A 17,700-nucleotide genomic window follows, 5' to 3' on the forward strand; every position below is an offset into this window, starting at 1 on the left:
TATTTGTTCCTTTATTATTTATTAATTTATTTTATCTGGTATTATTTCATTTTATTTTATTTGTTATAAGAACAAAAACTACTCAACTGGCCAGGCATGGACATGCTGCCTCTCTACCGAGTGGGCTCCTCCTCCCTCTCCTCTCTCCTCCCTCCATCTATGACTGGTTATGAATAGAAAAAGGCCAACGCCCTGAGCTATCTACCAGGCTCACAACCTACTACCACTATACACAGACAGACAGACATCCTTTGCTTTCCTAAACTATGATATGGTCAGTTAAACAGACTTTAGGCTCACCTTGAAGATATATAACATTTGCACAGCTGACTCAGGAAATGGTTATTCTTTTAATTACCTAACAAGATGGTCTGCCTGGTATGATGCTACAGTACTTACAGTCTAGAAGTACTGATAGTTCAGTGGAGTGAATATATCTGATAGATGCTTTATAATTGAATCAATTGGTACTGTATAGGGGTCGGAGGTGATGTTTATGTAGTCCTCATATTCACCTCTGCTACTGCTGTTTCTAGGTTTAGATCTATAATAGAGCACACCATTGACAGTTTTGACTGTAAAGGAAAAAACAACAATCGGATAACTCAGATTTGACACAGAAAAAGTTGTGTTTATAGATAATGCATCTCAAGAGACTTCCTGGTTAAATACGAATAAAATATATATCAAAGCAAGTGCCATACTGCCATTTATTGAGTTCCACTGACAAGGTACAGAAAGAATCAGAGGCTCAGATTTAAGTTGTGCATTCCAATAGCATAACATTCATGCCTGATTAAGTAACAGTTCATTACAGAAAAAACGGTCATCTGGATGGCCTTTCATTTGGTGTTATACATGCAGCATGAGTATTGATTTGACTGTTTTAACCCTTGTGTCACAGCTTTTCTTTCATGACATCACAGAAGAAAAAAAAAAATCATATGCATGTTCTTAGAGTCTGGCCAGAAATAAAATGAAGTGCTCAAATCTGGCAAACAGAGGGTTTAGATGTTTTATGGATTGTGCAAACCAGCCCACAAACCCTCTTTTCATTGTGTCTTTCCTTTGTAAAAACATACACAAAAATAAACATGTGGAACAGAGTTGCTGAAACGATGCTTTTGGATTAGCCATGCAAAACTGTAAGGCAGGCACCTTCTAGATGCATCATTGCATGTGACAAAAAGAGTCACCCATGCAGGAGTTGCTACAAATATGACCACAGACAACTCATAACAAAGGGCTATTCATAACCCTCCGTAACCCACATTCATGTGGTGCATAAAGCTGCATCCATAGTAAACAAGAGGGAGAAGCTACAGGCATTAAAAATAATGATTTGATCTGTGACTGTAGTTCCTCTGGCGGTGTACAGTGTGAAGACTGCAGGCAGGCCAACTGTCCACTAACAGAAACTGATAAAAAAAAATAATCAGAATGTGCTTACAGGTTTGCATCATGACATCATTTGGTCACAAAAATTGTACAAAATTTGAGTGCAACATGAACCCTTAAGGTCCAGGTGATCTTGGCATTGCCTCAACTTTTTAAAGCCTCCTTCAAACCCTGCTGCATGCTTAGTCTTATATTTCTTTATAATGATTCAGTCAAATCTACAGCAGAGAGAAAACTACAGTTTCACGACCTGTAACTGCTCCTCCTGCTTCCATGATTTTGGATCGGGGTCATTTAACCGGCATCTCTGACCAACCTGATTGTCAACACAATTTTACGATAAAGATTCTATTTTATTTGAGTACCCATTCCTGCTGAAGGTAATACTTTCTTAAAAAGTTTTGTAATATGGTTTAAATAATCTCAGTCCCAGTTTCAGTTTAAAGGAGTGCAAAAATGATGGTTGAAGCAGAGATTAAAGGGAGATGCATTTCCCTTTTTTTATTTTTTTATATTTCATTCATTCTTGTTCATTATGAAATTAAAAGTGTATGGTGAGGATGATATCCCCCCTCGTTATCAGCTGCATGTAAAAGGTAATCCTACCAGGTTATACTGCATGTTTATATTCTGCCCACTGCTGCTGAAGTGATGTCATTCCCGGGGTAATGACAATCTGGATTCACGATGCTTCCGAGAAAACACTTAAACAGGTACAATAATGCATCTCTTGACAAAAGGCAACAAAAGCTACAGTGTTGCGCCTTTTTTCCTGAGAGCAACGGGGCTCTGATCCAGGATCACTGGTCAGGTCATAGTACCAATGTCTTCACTGTGACTTAAGAGGCAACCTGGTCTCAGATCAGCTCCCCGGTTTAAGGATACACTGTGAACAGAGAATAATAGCTGGTTCCTAGTCAGTTAAACCCGTGGCCCCTTTGGTCAACAAGCCGCATATGAAAAAAAAGAAAACAAACATGCAACACTTTTTTCTGGTTCTTTAAAACAAGCAACATATACTGTAAGACAAGCCAATCAAACCACTGCTTATTCATTCAGGAATAGTTCTCTTCTGCGTTGCTACAGAGTACCTGATGCATGGCCAGTGAGTCATTATTTTTTCACAGTTTAAACAAAAATCAATGAAGCCAGAAACTCTGTTTGATAGAATTAAAATGCATTGGCTGGGAATAAGTAGTAATGCCCTTCATAACAACTACTCAGTTTGTACAGACATCCAAATCATTAAACAGCTGCTCCGGAGCACAACTGTGCTGCTAAAACTGCTGCCAAAGACATCGATGATGGTGAAAATGGTCTGTTGATGAGTCTAAAGAACACAGTGGATGATTTCAGTCTCACAAGGTAAGAAAAACTGGGCATTTCACATCAGAAAATAAAGTTTAAGTAGCTGTCAAATGAAAGCTTTGTTTCCTCTGAGAGACAGCTTTAAAGGCAGTCTTAAGTTTGTCTTTTTTCATCTAATGTGATCCTTTTTTGAATTATAGTATGAGTGTCGAGTGAGCTTCAGCACACAGAAAGTATTCAAGTCACTTTTTTCATTCCAAACATTTTAACCCAAATGTGTCTGCTTTTAATTCCAAGTCTGACAGGAAGTAGGAAGCCGCAGGTACAAAACATGGCCATCCTCAGCCAAAAAGAAACTCTGCCTACAAAGAGGCATGAAAAACAAAGTGTGCGACGAAAAACGGAGAGCTATAAGATGCATGGCATGCAGCTGTGATGTGTATTTTTGTTGTTGCTTTAAGAGAGGTTCCTCTATCCAGTGCCTCCCTCTTTAATCTTTTTGCTCCTCCTGCTGCACCTCGTTTATTTATGCTCCTCGATTTCTCGTTTGACTTCTGCTACATAAAAGTGATCCTTCCCATGAGCCACCTCCATGATGGCAACAGCCTGAAGACAGAAAAATGTGTATTTTAAAGTCATTAAAAGACACCACATTCTTTAGAATTATCAAACTTCAAATGTATGATGTGGCACAGCAGTTTGTAAAACAATCACTTCCTTCACTTTGCCACTTTATTAATTAATATACCAACTGGCCAGATGTCTTTAAACGTACCTTCTTCAGAGCTTTGATTCCTTGTGCCTTCTTCTCCAGCCCCAAATACAGACGTCCCAGTTTCAGATACATAGACGCAACGTTCAGAGAGTAGGCTGGGTAGTGAACACTATAGAGAGAATATCATTTATGCATCAGGCCGAGCAAGGAATGCGAGAGGAAACAAGATATCATCTATAATTAATGTTACAATGGGTTTAGTTGCAGTTTAAAACATATCAAGCTGGGAGAGTACAACAATAAAATCCTCATTCTTACAAGAACTTTGACAAACTCGGAGATCTGGATAAAATCTCATTACAAATGTAGGGCTTCATAATCCACCTCCGTACCACTAGTGCTGCTGGTACAACTGATTGACTTATTTTACAATGATCTATTGTAACTCTATTACTTCCACCCTGCAGATCCATTCACCTGTACGGCTGGATGATCTTCTCTCCGTAGTTCATAGCTCCGTCCCAGTCCTGCATGTAGAGACAGACACCCATGGCCTGATACATCATGTGCAGCATGTAGACGTTGGTGTCTGCAAATATAGCTCCCATCTTCTCCTGGCTGAGCTCACATATCTCCAGCAGCTCACTGGGGGGTGCCAGAGAGTCAAGGAATAATGACACGGACTATGTGGAAAAAGAAGAGGTGGCTGGGAAGTGAAAGGTCGCCCTTGATAAAGACAGACTGACAAACTGACTGACTGAGAGGGAAAAGACTTACGAACAAGGAAAATGGAAACAAAAGAGAAATACAGTTATAAACAGAGGAAGAGGATATTCTTGTAGTGTTTGGCCTTCCTGAACTCCTCGATGACGTTCTTGGCGTAATGGACCATGGATCGTATTTCCTCTGGCTCTGGTGAAGAACTCAGCTTCCTGATCTCCATTTTTTCTTTGTCCTAGAAAGAGATGGAAAGAAATAACATAAGTAACAGCTGTACGCTAACATATCCTACACAAGATTCTCTAAAGCTTTAAGGAAGTTATGTAAAAAGAACAACTGTACGACAGAGCCTTTTAACTGTACAACTGTGCAACACTAGCCGTGTCCCAGTTTCATACTACTGTACACGCTAATCCTGACTGGTATGTAGTACTAGACATAGTATTGACATATGTTGGCACATGTCTGGAATCATTTCCTGCCAAAAAGAAGATATGCTTTAAAGAATAGTGAATTAATTATAAATTATTTTTTATTTAACCGTCATACACCTAAAAGTGCTCAGCCTGTTTGGGCTTACAAGACACTACAGGAAACTGAATACATGTGTCAGCCACATTTTATCAGATAAACAAAGTAAACATGCAACACTCCCATATGTTGATGAAGCATTTAACAAAAACAGAGTTATGTCAAACGCCTTATACATGTTGTAATCTAAATTCATCGGCTATATCAAACACACTGGGATGTTAAGTAGACAGGGACAGTGGAATAAAGAGTGCATTTTATTCTCAACGTCATCCAAATCACACAGGTGACACTTTCTGTCCTTGTCTGGGACTGAATCGAAAGTGTCCACCCTCCACTGCCTTTGGTATATATAAAGCACATATTATTAGGGACGGCTGTTGCTCAGAGGTAGAGCGGGTCGCCCACCAATCGGAAGGTCGGCGGTTTGATCCCCAGCTCCTCCAGTCCATATGTGCCATCAGTGTGTGAATGAGTATTTAGATTAGATCCTGATGGGCAGGTATGAATGTGTGTGTGAATGAGTGAATGCTGACATGTAGTGTAAAGCACTTTGACTGGTCGGAAGACGAGAAAGGTGCTATATAAATGCAAGTCCATTTACCATTTACTATGTATAAATATTAGTATGTAGCATAGAATTGGGACACGGCTACTCAGTTTGCTTGACAGTGTCACAAGACACAATTTCAAACAAAGGAAGGCAGTAACACACGGTGAGGACACGAACGAGGCATGAACCTGCAGTTCAGAACATATGTTCACATTATATGTATTCATTTTTGCCATATGGATTGTCTATGTTGTATTTTCATTTTGCTGTTACTCTGTACACACGACATCTATTGAAAGGGGGATCCCTCCTCTGTTGCTCTTCCTGACGTTTCTTCCATTTTTTCTTTTTTCCCTGTTAAAAGGTTTTTTTTGGGGGGAGTTTTTCCTTATCTGATGAGAGGGTCGTACTGTAAAGGACAGAGGGTGTCGTATCCTGTACAGATTGTAAAGCCCCCTGAGGCAAATTTGTGATTTTGGGCTATACAAATAAAACTGACTTGACTTAACTTGACTATTTCTCCAACAGACAGCAGAGACTGGTGCAGATGAGACACTTTCTAGTATATTCCTCACATCAACAATGCAAAAAGGTTACCTACATTCTATATATTAAAGACGCACCAATCGATCAGCTACCGGTCGAAGCCGTGGAGTTGGATTTTATTTGTCCAGTAATCTGGAGCACTTTTATTTTGAGATTTGTTTGAGTGAGAGAAGGTCTTGTAACTTGGGGCAGTTTTAGAGAAAATGCCAGTTTTATTATGAACGTACAATTTAATTTAAATTTTCCATGAAAGAAAGGTTACAAAATGTTTGAGTATGCTGTCAATTACAGTTCTTACAAAGAAAAAAAAAATTGGAATCGGCCAAGAAAATTTCATTCAGTGAATGTCTATTAAAAAATAAGTGATTTGAAAAACGTAACTAAGGAAGGCGTATGAGCTTCAGAGACTACGGTACCTTAGACTTGGAGGTGCACTCAGTACACTGGCATGTGAAGAAGTAGGAATCTAACAACCTCTCTTTCCTGTCCTCTGTTGGATAGAGCAGGTCTATGTAGCTGTTAAAGACCTACAGACAGAGAGAGAGAGATAATCATGCATCAATCAAAATAAAGAGACTGTAATAAGCTGCTGTATTTCTTCATGATTGTAGGTGGTCACTAAGAAGCAGCGTTGTTGCTAGATGAGTCCAGTGTTTACTTACCTCATCTCCAGGGTTTATCTCCTGGACGGCTCTGACCTCTGCCACTGTGCCTTTATAGGTCACTATGACATTAGGACTACAGCTGTGATTCATCAGTGCTACACTGGAAGGAAGAAAAGAAAGGAGGAGAAGCACAAAAGGTTTAAAAAATAATTGTGAAAATCAGAGAATTGTGATAAAAACATTTGCAGCTTTATGGTGTTGGGACTACATGAAGGTCAATGTTAGGGGGGGGGGAATCGATACAGCATAGTATCGCAAAATTTTGCGTGGTAATATTGTATCGATACACGGACGCCGAGTATCGATCTTTTATTATATAAACTACCTCTTAACAATCTGATGGATCCTGGACGCTTTTCAGGAAGAATATTAAATAACGCTCCAAAGTTGGGCTAAATTTTGGCGAGGAAAAACTGGCATGGCCATTTTCAAATGGGTCCCTTGACCTCTGACCTCAAGATATGTGAGTGAAAACTGATATGAACAGAGTGAAAACTGTATCTTATTAGATACAACAGATGTTGACAAACTGCAGAATTTGCAGTTGAAAAAAGGTTATATATTGCAATCTATCTTAAGGCAATACTCCGCATATAGCAACATGTTTAAAATGAGATACGATCGTATCGTGACATATTGTATCGTGGGGCCTCTTGTGATTCCCATCCCGAGTTAATGTATATGCTACACTGATTATTAAAAAAAAGAGAGAAAAACTACAAGATTAAGCGAATCAGAAGCAGCTGAGAAATACACAGACTGAAATCGCTAAACAATAATGGAAAGAGCTGGAAAGAAAGGGCACTGAGGTAGAGACTGAGTATGCATGTAAGGAGACAGATGGAGGACACGTTGACAAACACTGTCCTTTCCAACTTTATCAATAGAGTGAAATGCACTGATGAATGTGTTGACATGATCTACCTACTCAGGAAAAACAGCTGATCCCAGATGGGAGAGCTCCTCATCCTCTATGGTGAAACCATTACAGTTAACCTAGAGAAAAAAGAAGATTGGAGAAACAGGAGAGAGAATGAGAGACAGAGCGAGAAAGAAAGAAGGGAAGACACAAACAAACAGGTGGAGACAGAGAACAGCAGGGTGAGTAATATGATCATACAACTTGCATCACCCTTGACTCACATGTGCTGTAACACCCCCTCCACTGAAGAGGAGGAGGAGGAAATCCGGTATTGGAGATTAAATGTAGCTGTGAGATGAGAAGCCAAAGAGGCTGGCTTGGTGTAGCTTGGAGAGAAAGGAGAGAGCAGCACCGACAGACAGATCAAATTAAAGAGCGAACCGCTGCAGAGTTAAACAGACGACACCAGTGTGGGTGTGTGTGATACAGATCCTGGTTTCACCTCAACATGTGCTTCAGAGCGCCGCAAGTGAAGATCAACTGATGATGTGAGGGGAGGAAGATAAAAAGATGTGTGAACACAAGCATTAAATGTATTAGTAGTATGTGAACACTATATTTGCACACCGTGTGTCTAAATCTGTTGTGTATGTTGCAACCCTGCATGTTCTTCCACAGATCGAGAAAGGTCAACGGCCGTCTTTGTGTCAGCGAAAACCTCTCCTAACCAATCACGCGACAGTAACAAAACACACCCAACCCAAGATCCTGAATCCTTCTAAGAACAAAAGGTGTTTTTTAATCAGTGGATTTCTATGTGGGGAAGGACGTAGTGTTATTTAGTTTTACCTGTGCGAATAGCTCAGTGAGAGCCTGTTCGTCAGGAAGGTTACTGATGTGTTTGGAGTAGAAGTGGTGCAGCGCTGCGATGTCTGTCTGGTTCAGCTCGTCCTTCTCACTGTCCATCTTATCTAAATCTGGAAAAGGCAATCAAACACAGACAGAAAAAGAATAAGAGACAATCAAGACATACAGGACGGAAAGAAAGAACAGAGTTTGGCTGGTTGTGATGAACATTGGAGCTTTATTGGGCCACTGGTTGGGCTTAAGACTTTTAGGCCCCGACACACCAAGCAGACAGCTGGACGTCAAACAGTTTGGGGCCGTCAGTGAGTGTCTGTCGGCCTAGTTTGTGCAGTGTGTCCCGTACTGTTAGCTGTATTCAGGGTTTTTTGACTGATTCATGTTGAATCGTCAGTGAGAGAAATCACTCTGATTGGCTGTTTAGCTTAAACGAATCAGTGCACGAGATTAGAAATGGAAGTGAGGAAAGCAAGCCAACGAGTAAAGTCAAGATGAAAAACGCAGAAGGTTCCTCTCTTCATTCCAATACACGGATATATTCACAGTGACATGGTCATCTGGAATGGAGCTAAGTGGTGAGAGAGTGGTGTGAAAATGGTCGGTAAACGCCGCTTTATTTCATGTACATATAACAACGGCTTGTATATCCGCCGCCCTCGGTCTTCCGTTTTCCGTTTTTGGATGACGAGTACAGACAACCGCCGCCTGCTGGTAGGGAGAGTTATTTCCTCTCATGCAGGCGCAGAATGTACGTGGTAGTTGGCCCTCGGCTGTGAGAGGCGACGCAACAGTCGACCTTCGTCGCCGCTAGTTCCGATATCGGTTTGGTGTGTCTGGGCCTTTAGCGTTTTTTAGTGTTTGAGGCAATGCTTCCATTTTAGAGAAGAGCGATTACTAAAGAGAAAATGAGGACCAGCCAGGTAAAACAAACAAACAAATACACACATGGGTATCTGATAATGACAACCGATAAAACATAAAGTTGACTATTCATCCAGAATTGCATCCATTTTTGTTGTTGTTGTTGCTCCATAGAAGAACCACTCAGTGTTAGTAGGTGTAGGATATACCACTGCTACAGGCCATATGTCATTGTCAGTCACACACACACACACAAAGACTGGTAGCAGCAGGCAGCAGCTGGCCACTGATTTGCTTTGTGTGCATGAGAAACAGGTGTGAAGGTTAATTCTGTGACAATCCTCTGATGACACATCTGAGGCTGCAACAACAGCGCAGACTAAATGATAATACCAAACGAAGCAGAGAAAACAGTTTGAGGGCACTTACATGGAACACAGTCTCGTTTTAACAACTTACAGTGTGTGATAAAGCTATAAATCAAAATATTTGGAGTACATATGTTAACACTTAAGAGCTTCTCAGTACAACCACAGTCTCCCAGAGAGGAGGGTTGAGTATCTTGCCCAAGGGCACAGTGGTGGTAGTTTTTAAAAGGAGGGTAGAGAACATGAAATTACAGCATCCAGAAACCTGGGATTTAAATCCCAGAGCTCTGTAGACTTTGAGTGAATAAAAAGAGACAGAACCAGGACTGGAGGCTACGGCGGAGGATATTAATAGACACACTGCCACAACTGCAGAGACACAGAAAAGTCACACACACACACAGAGTGTAACTAAAAATGCACACAAATGTAACTAAACATACACGCTCATGTATTCACACACGTCTACTTACGGGATTCAAACTCTTGGAGCAGTAGCAGCCTTTCTGAAGGGGTGCGCTCTGTTGTGACTCTCTGCAACATAAGAGGCATGTTAGTCAAAAAAAAGCTAAATCCTGAAAATAAAGTTCACAAGGACGAGACTAAATCCAGCTCAAATAAAGCAGCTGCATTTCTCAGTTACATGGACTTTTAACATGGCTTTTTATTGACTAGATTATTAAGGTGTAGTAAGCTCTGCAGAAGTTACACAAACAAAAAGGCCATGTTCACATTGCAAAAGTAGAATTTGCTTTGATGCAAGTGTTTTTGTTAACTCACAATGTGGCTAAAGCTGATGTCACTCTGAAAAAGTCACTTTTCGGACACCCATGATACTCCTATGACACTACTCATGCAAAAGTATACAAATGAAACTGAGATAAATGAAGCCTTTGCATTGCTGTTTCAGCAGCTGACAGCTGGTTTATTGCATAAAATATGGTCTAGCTCATAAAATTAACTTATTATCAGGCCAGCCACTTATATTATTTGACTCTTTATCTTCTATAAAAATTTGTTTAAAGGTTTAAAACTTTGTGTCGACTTTTTCAGTCACATTCTCACACGGCTCCTTTTAGCCATCAGCTTTCAAATATCATTTTGAGTTTTGGTTGGACTTGTAATGATGACAGGAGAATCTTGTGTAACTAATAACATTACGGATTGCTCCCCTTTAGGAGTGCCAGCAAGGCAGCCACACAAGCACAAAGCATGCACAATACCTGAATAAGCCGCAGCCATTATTCATGTTATTAGTTACACTTGTGTTTGACCAGTAAGAAAGTCCTCCGTGAGAAAGATATATTGTGCGGTCCACACTGGATAATTGTATTTAAAACTATATAGTTCCATCTTTATTTAGTCTTAGATCTTAGATTTCAGTTCTACTTCATTTTGTACAATTAAAGTTCCTCTTTAGTTCAGTTCCTCTTTAGGTCTCAAAAACTTCAAAATGTGCTTTCAAGTTTTGCACACAGTATTGTTTAAAGATTGAGAGGGATGATGTCTCATTTCACATCTGTCTTCTTTCTCTTTGCTTGCGGTTTATGTCAAAACATTTCCTGCATAGATATCCATGTTGCTATCAATAAAAAAAGACATCTCTGAATGTTGAAACATTTACCTGTTTCATGATGATTCGAGCCACCAGTCTGACGGTCTCTGATGGACACCAGTTTTCCCCATAGGCACACATAGCTACACACTCTAGCTTATGCATGGGCCAATCGCCTCTCTGCATAAACACACACACACACACACACACACACACACACGCACACACACGCACGCACACGCACGCACGCACACACACACACACACACACACACACACACACACACACACACACACACACACACACACACACACACACACACACACACACACACAGAAAGAGACAGAAATAGCAGTTAGTAACCCTCCATTATTACAGCAATTAATCCCATTCAACAGGACAATACATGAGAGACAAAAGAAAAAGAGAGAGAATAAAATTAACACATTGGATGATAAATGATTTGCTTTTGTACCCCAGTCTATCTCTCTCTCTTTCTTTCTATCTCTCTCTTTCACACACACAAAAGAAACTCAGTTTTACTGCAGTGCATCGAGTGTTTTTTGTGCCATGAAACTAAAACTATACAGAGGCAGAGGGAGGACAGACCAAATTGTCATAGCAACAGCAAAGTGACCGCATGCTCTCTCTGTCTCTAGCTGGATGCTACTGCCTGTATGGAGCTCTGCGGGAGTGGTTGTCAATGCGTGGTCCAAGGTCCCAAGGTGGGTCACAAGAACAATAATATAAGTACAATCAAATGGTCGGTCTCTGCCTTTTCTCTTTCTCTTTGTCCTTCCATTTGAAAACTGATAGGAAAAATATCAAAACTAATGAAGACTAAAACAGATATTTGTAGGACCACATATTTTTAATAGTAAAAGTTGCTTTAGTTCACCGTGGAAACTGGCACACATATCCGGACCCAGAAACCACAATGAAAATGCAAAAATGAAGCAGTAAGCCCTCTTACCTGACAGTCAATATTGCAGTAGTAGGCCTGCTTACATTTGCCACACTTAAAAAGGTCTTCTCTCCTGTAATGACATGAACACACAACATGTTAATCTACTACAGCTGTGATAAGTGGACCGCTGTAATATCAGCAGGATTTAGTTGTATTCATCTATATGAAATAACACACTGTGCAACTTCATGTGGGGAGACATCTTTACCGGATACTATTCAGTTGGTTGATGTGCGAATAAATTGAAACTTTTTAATGACATACTTCTTAGGGGTGTAACAATACATCAATATGAATTGATGTATTTCAATTCAATGATCAACGAACCAATATCATCGATGCAAAGTGAAAACATCGATACATATCGTCATCTTTAAGATGCGCCTTTATTTTGAAATTGCACGTCTGTGTCACCATTTCCGTCCAAGCGCACCTCCTTCCACACACAGGTGCACAAAACATAAGCTCAAACACCAACAGAAGTTAATTAGTTGCCAAAACTTTAATTTTATTCCTAACTGCTCCATATGCATTAAAATAAGACTTTCTAATTTAATTCCTGGCCATTTCTTCAAACATTTTCGTTCCATTTTCATACAAAAACGAAGTCATTTTGTAAAACACATCACTATTACAGCAAGGGGCCGAGTCTTTCTGGCTGTATATGAGCAACTGCACACACTTACACCCCCTTAATTCATACATGCACCCCTGGCCTTCTCATCTCTTGGCTCCTCCTCTCTCAGGACACATGGACCACTATATTTAGCACCCTAACCTTTCACTGCTCTACAAATCTTAACAGCAGCTTGGGTAGGACGCATGTTTGAGGGAGAGTTAATTTAACTCTAAAAAGTCTCATAAAGAGTGTCATAGTGCATCAGATGTCAACAGGACAAGAATACAAGCTAGACGTCTGAACTTTAAAAGGTGCAGTGCACTGCAGTTTAACTTGTTTTTATGATTTGACACAGTTTGCCTTTACACACCTACACATGTCAATACTCTTTGAATATTGTAGGCTGCTCTTTCTAACCCCTCCACATCCTACACCATTAACCAGAGCAGGAAACTACCAACAAATGACTCAAATTCATGTTTAACTGATAAATGGTTGAAACTTTAAACCTCAAAATAACACAGACAAGACTGATATCATGAAGACTGCAGGTTTTTCTTTCTACTGCTTGGCTGCATAAAACCATGTGTAGGGATGAACAGAGGCTGACTTTGAGAAATAATCATCTCATGTGTAATGGTGTAAGTAGGAATGTCACACTATGACAAGTAGGGGTGTAAGAAAATATCGAAAAATAAATCGAATATCGCAATATTATGTTTTGTGATACTGTATTGGTTCTCAAAACACTGTAGATTTTTAATTCATAGTTTATATGCAAAGATTAACTCAGTCAATACTTTATGTCATTTGCAAAGATATACGTCCTCTCAGTGTATGTGCCCTTTCAAAGTAGTTGACTTTACTCTCATAATACAACGACTTTTTTTCTCTTAAACTTCTGACTTTATTCTTGAAATCTCAGATTTATTTTTTTCCCTCAATCTGGCCCTAATACTCTGTTGTACCGTCGTACATTAGACCTACAACAATGATAACTAAAATTGAAAATGTAAACAAAAAAACAGTTATTCATTTCCATTTTTAAAAATTCACATGGAGCCACTGGAGAGGGGCTAAAGAGCCGTATGTGGCTCCGGAGCCGCAGGTTGCTGACCCCTGTACTTGCATATTAATAGACTCATTTAGACTATATGAAAGCATTACATGTCTGGCTTTAAAAAACACCAGTGAGGCTGTTTGTATGTGCATTTTGTTATCTATGTTTAGACTCCCCCTGACTCTGCAGTGCTACAAACAAATGCTGCAGTGCCAGTGAGGTGAGCTGCACTGACCCATTTAATGTCTGCACCAGCAGCTAGGTAGGTATGTGTCTGCACCAGCAGCTAGGTAGGTAGGTAGGTGTCTGCACCAGCATCTAGGTAGGTAGGTAGGTGTCTGCACCAGCAGCTATAGGTAGGTAGGTGTCTGCACCAGCAGCAGCTATAGGTAGGTAGGTGTCTGCACCACCAGCAGCTAGGTAGGTAGGTGTCTGCACTACCAGCAGCTAGGTAGGTAGGTGTCTGCATCAGCAGCTATAGGTAGGTAGGTGTCTGCACCAGCAGCTATAGGTAGGTAGGTGTCTGCACCAGCAGCTATAGGTAGGTAGGTGTCTGCACCAGCAGCTATAGGTAGGTAGGTGTCTGCACCAGCAGCAGCTATAGGTAGGTAGGTGTCTGCACCAGCAGCAGCTATAGGTAGGTAGGTGTCTGCACCAGCAGCAGCTATAGGTAGGTAGGTGTCTGCACCAGCAGCTATAGTTAGGTAGGTGTTCTGCACCAGCAGCTATAGGTAGGTAGGTGTCTGCACCAGCAGCTATAGGTAAGTAGGTGTGTGCACCAGCAGCTATAGGTAGGTAGGTGTCTGCACCAGCAGCTATAGGTAGGTAGGTGTCTGCACCAGCAGCTATAGGTAGGTAGGTGTCTGCACCAGCAGCAGCTATAGGTAGGTAGGTGTCTGCACCAGCAGCAGCTATAGGTAGGTAGGTGTCTGCACCAGCAGCTATAGGTAGGTAGGTGTTCTGCACCAGCAGCTATAGGTAGGTAGGTGTCTGCACCAGCAGCTATAGGTAAGTAGGTGTGTGCACCAGCAGCTATAGGTAGGTAGGTGTCTGCACCAGCAGCTATAGGTAGGTAGGTGTCTGCATCAGCAGCTATAGGTAGGTAGGTGTGTGCACCAGCAGCTCTAGGTAGGTAGGTGTCTGCACCAGCAGCTATAGGTAGGTAGGTGTGTGCACCAGCAGCTATAGGTAGGTAGGTGTGTGCACCAGCAGCTAGGTAGGTAGGTGTCTGCACCAGCAGCAGCTATGGGTAGGTAGGTGTCTGCACCAGCAGCAGCTATAGGTAGGTAGGTGTCTGCACCACCAGCAGCTAGGTAGGTAGGTGTCTGCACTACCAGCAGCTAGGTAGGTAGGTGTCTGCACCAGCAGCTATAGGTAGGTAGGTGTCTGCACCACCAGTAGCTAGGTAGGTAGGTGTCTGCATCAGCAGCTATAGGTAGGTAGGTGTCTGCATCAGCAGCTATAGGTAGGTAGGTGTCTGCACCAGCAGCTATAGGTAGGTAGGTGTCTGCACCAGCAGCTATAGGTAGGTAGGTGTCTGCACCAGCAGCTATAGGTAGGTAGGTGTCTGCACCAGCAGCAGCTATAGGTAGGTAGGTGTCTGCACCAGCAGCAGCTATAGGTAGGTAGGTGTCTGCACCAGCAGCAGCTATAGGTAGGTAGGTGTCTGCACCAGCAGCTATAGGTAGGTAGGTGTTCTGCACCAGCAGCTATAGGTAGGTAGGTGTCTGCACCAGCAGCTATAGGTAAGTAGGTGTGTGCACCAGCAGCTATAGGTAGGTAGGTGTCTGCACCAGCAGCTATAGGTAGGTAGGTGTGTGCACCAGCAGCTATAGGTAGGTAGGTGTGTGCACCAGCAGCTAGGTAGGTAGGTGTCTGCACCAGCAGCAGCTATGGGTAGGTAGGTGTCTGCACCAGCAGCAGCTATAGGTAGGTAGGTGTCTGCACCAGCAGCTATAGGTAGGTAGGTGTCTGCACCAGCAGCAGCTATAGGTAGGTAGGTGTCTGCACCAGCAGCAGCTATAGGTAGGTAGGTGTCTGCACCAGCAGCTAGGTAGGTAGGTGTTCTGCACCAGCAGCTATAGGTAGGTAGGTGTCTGCACCAGCAGCAGCTATAGGTAGGTAGGTGTCTGCACCAGCAGCAGCTATGGGTAGGTAGGTGTCTGCACCAGCAGCAGCTTTAGGTAGGTAGGTGTCTGCACCAGCAGCAGCTATAGGTAGGTAGGTGTCTGCACCAGCAGCAGCTATAGGTAGGTAGGTGTCTGCACCAGCAGCAGCTATAGGTAGGTAGGTGTCTGCACCAGCAGCAGCTATAGGTAGGTAGGTGTCTGCACCAGCAGCAGCTATAGGTAGGTAGGTGTCTGCACCAGCAGCAGCTATAGGTAGGTAGGTGTCCAGCAGGTTCACACAAGCTAACCTAGCTAGGTGAGCAGGTTAGCCAACTGGACACATCTCACTTCCTAGCTAGGCTAAATAATAATAAAGCCTGGAGCTACCTGTCACAGAGGTGTGTTTCTCAGCTTGTTTAATATAGAGGTATGAGGTGTTTACCTGGAGAAGCAGTGCTCACAGTGCGCTCCTCTCTCATTCACCGTCAACACGTAGGAGTAGGCTGGACAGGCGAACACCAGCTCTCCCTCACTGAAGCTGCTCACCGCCCGCAGGCCTCTGCCGCTGCCCGGGCTCAGGAACCGCTCCGTGCCCTCGATACCTTCGTTCTTCATGGTCAGTTGTTGTTATTCACGGTTCTTCTCCTCCGGTCAGATACCGACACCGACCACCACCTGTCCTGCTGACTGCTGTAATCTGCTTCAGCCTGAGCTCTGTCTTCTTCTCCAGTCCTCTGTGTGTCCTCTGTGACTCTCATCGCCCCCTGCTGGAGAGGCGACCGCACAGACTGGTGGACAAGTAAGTAAAGTACAGTAAGAATGCATACTGATGGACTGGTGACCAGATGCAGTGTCAGTGGTGGAAGAAGTATTCAGATCATTTAAATATGTAAAAATACCAATTACTTACTAATGGTCCACTACAAGTAGAAGTTCTGCAATCAAATACTATATTAAAGGTCCCATATCATGCTCATTTTCATGTTCATACTTGTATTTTATGTTTCTACTAGAACATGTTTACATGCTGTAATGTTCAAAATTTTATTATTTTCCTCATACTGTCAGCCTGAATATACCTGTATTTACCCTCTGGCTGAAACGCTCCGTTTTAGTGCATTTTGACGGAATTGCAACAGAATTGCGTTGCTAGGCAACAGCTTGGATCCATGTGTACTTCCTGTCAGCTGATGACATTTACATACACTGCAACAGGAAGTAAACTGGGACACATTGAGAATGTTTACGTTTAAAATTGTGTCAAGGGTCTAAATATTGTATATTTGTGACGTCACGAATGGGCAGAAATCCTGACAGCTTGTTTCAAATGCAGAGTTTCTGAATGCGGGCTGTGTGTATTTCCCTGTGGATTCAGTGTTTCGATACTTTCACAGTACTTATATAGGACTCAAACTGCTTTATAATAAAAAAAAAACATGAAAATCTCACTTTTTTATAATATGGGACCTTCAAATCTGCAGCAGGCATAATATTTTTGGCATCATTGGGCAAAAAGTCCATAAAAACCTTTCAGCATATTGTAATTCAAATGTTGAGAGAAAACTGGACTTCTGCACCTCCTCATGGCTCTGTTTTCAGGCTTTAAAAAATTTCCCACTGCAGCTTTAACATAGCATACTTAAATGTACTTTTAGAGTGGGGCTTTTTTTCATGGTTTAGGTTAGACTCCTTAGTTCCAATCAAATGAAGTCTTAATGCTTCAACATATGAGGGCAGCTCAGATGCTCCTCTTCAGTTCCAACATGACAGAGCCCCGCTGTACAAAGTAAGCTCCATAAAGAAATATTTTCCGAGTTTAAAGATATTGACTGGCCTCCAGGCCTTATTGTCCAACCTTAACACACTTACAGGGCAGATCTCTGCAGCCAGGTTCCCAAGTCTTTTGGAAAACCTTCCGAGGAAAGTTGAAACTGTTAAAGCAGCATATGGATGCCCATAGTTATGGAATGAGATGCTAAACAATAACATAGTGATGTCCA

The 17,700-nt window shown here is 41.9% G+C and overlaps 1 protein-coding gene across 1 annotated transcript; it reads right to left on the reverse strand.

The window, feature by feature from the left end:
• Nucleotides 1–692: 692 nt before the first annotated feature.
• Nucleotides 693–16,456, reverse strand: smyd2a (SET and MYND domain containing 2a). The gene is made up of 12 exons (XM_037750481.1): nucleotides 16,143–16,456; nucleotides 11,920–11,983; nucleotides 11,016–11,126; nucleotides 9,865–9,925; nucleotides 8,148–8,275; nucleotides 7,365–7,432; nucleotides 6,434–6,536; nucleotides 6,188–6,298; nucleotides 4,256–4,376; nucleotides 3,899–4,073; nucleotides 3,482–3,590; nucleotides 693–3,312 (listed from the first exon to the last, which is right to left on the reverse strand). Exons 1-12 carry the CDS (start codon nucleotides 16,313–16,315, stop codon nucleotides 3,229–3,231), a joined length of 1,308 nt encoding a protein of 435 aa, XP_037606409.1. The 5' UTR covers nucleotides 16,316–16,456; the 3' UTR covers nucleotides 693–3,228.
• Between the last annotated feature and the right edge of the window lie 1,244 nt (nucleotides 16,457–17,700).

The sequence above is a fragment of the Sebastes umbrosus genome, chromosome 2 (assembly GCF_015220745.1).
Source record: "Sebastes umbrosus isolate fSebUmb1 chromosome 2, fSebUmb1.pri, whole genome shotgun sequence".
Lineage (NCBI taxonomy): Eukaryota > Metazoa > Chordata > Actinopteri > Perciformes > Sebastidae > Sebastes > Sebastes umbrosus.

Coding starts and splice junctions, on each gene's coding strand:
- smyd2a (XM_037750481.1), bottom strand. CDS start 16,315: ATGAAGAACGAAGGTATCGAGGGCACGGAGCGGTTCCTGAGCCCGGGC. Junction 11,984..16,142: donor TGTGAGCACTGCTTCTCCAG/GTAAACACCTCA, acceptor ATGTCATTACAG/GAGAGAAGACCTTTTTAAGT. Junction 4,074..4,255: donor GAAGGCCAAACACTACAAGA/ATATCCTCTTCC, acceptor ACTCTCTGGCAC/CCCCCAGTGAGCTGCTGGAG.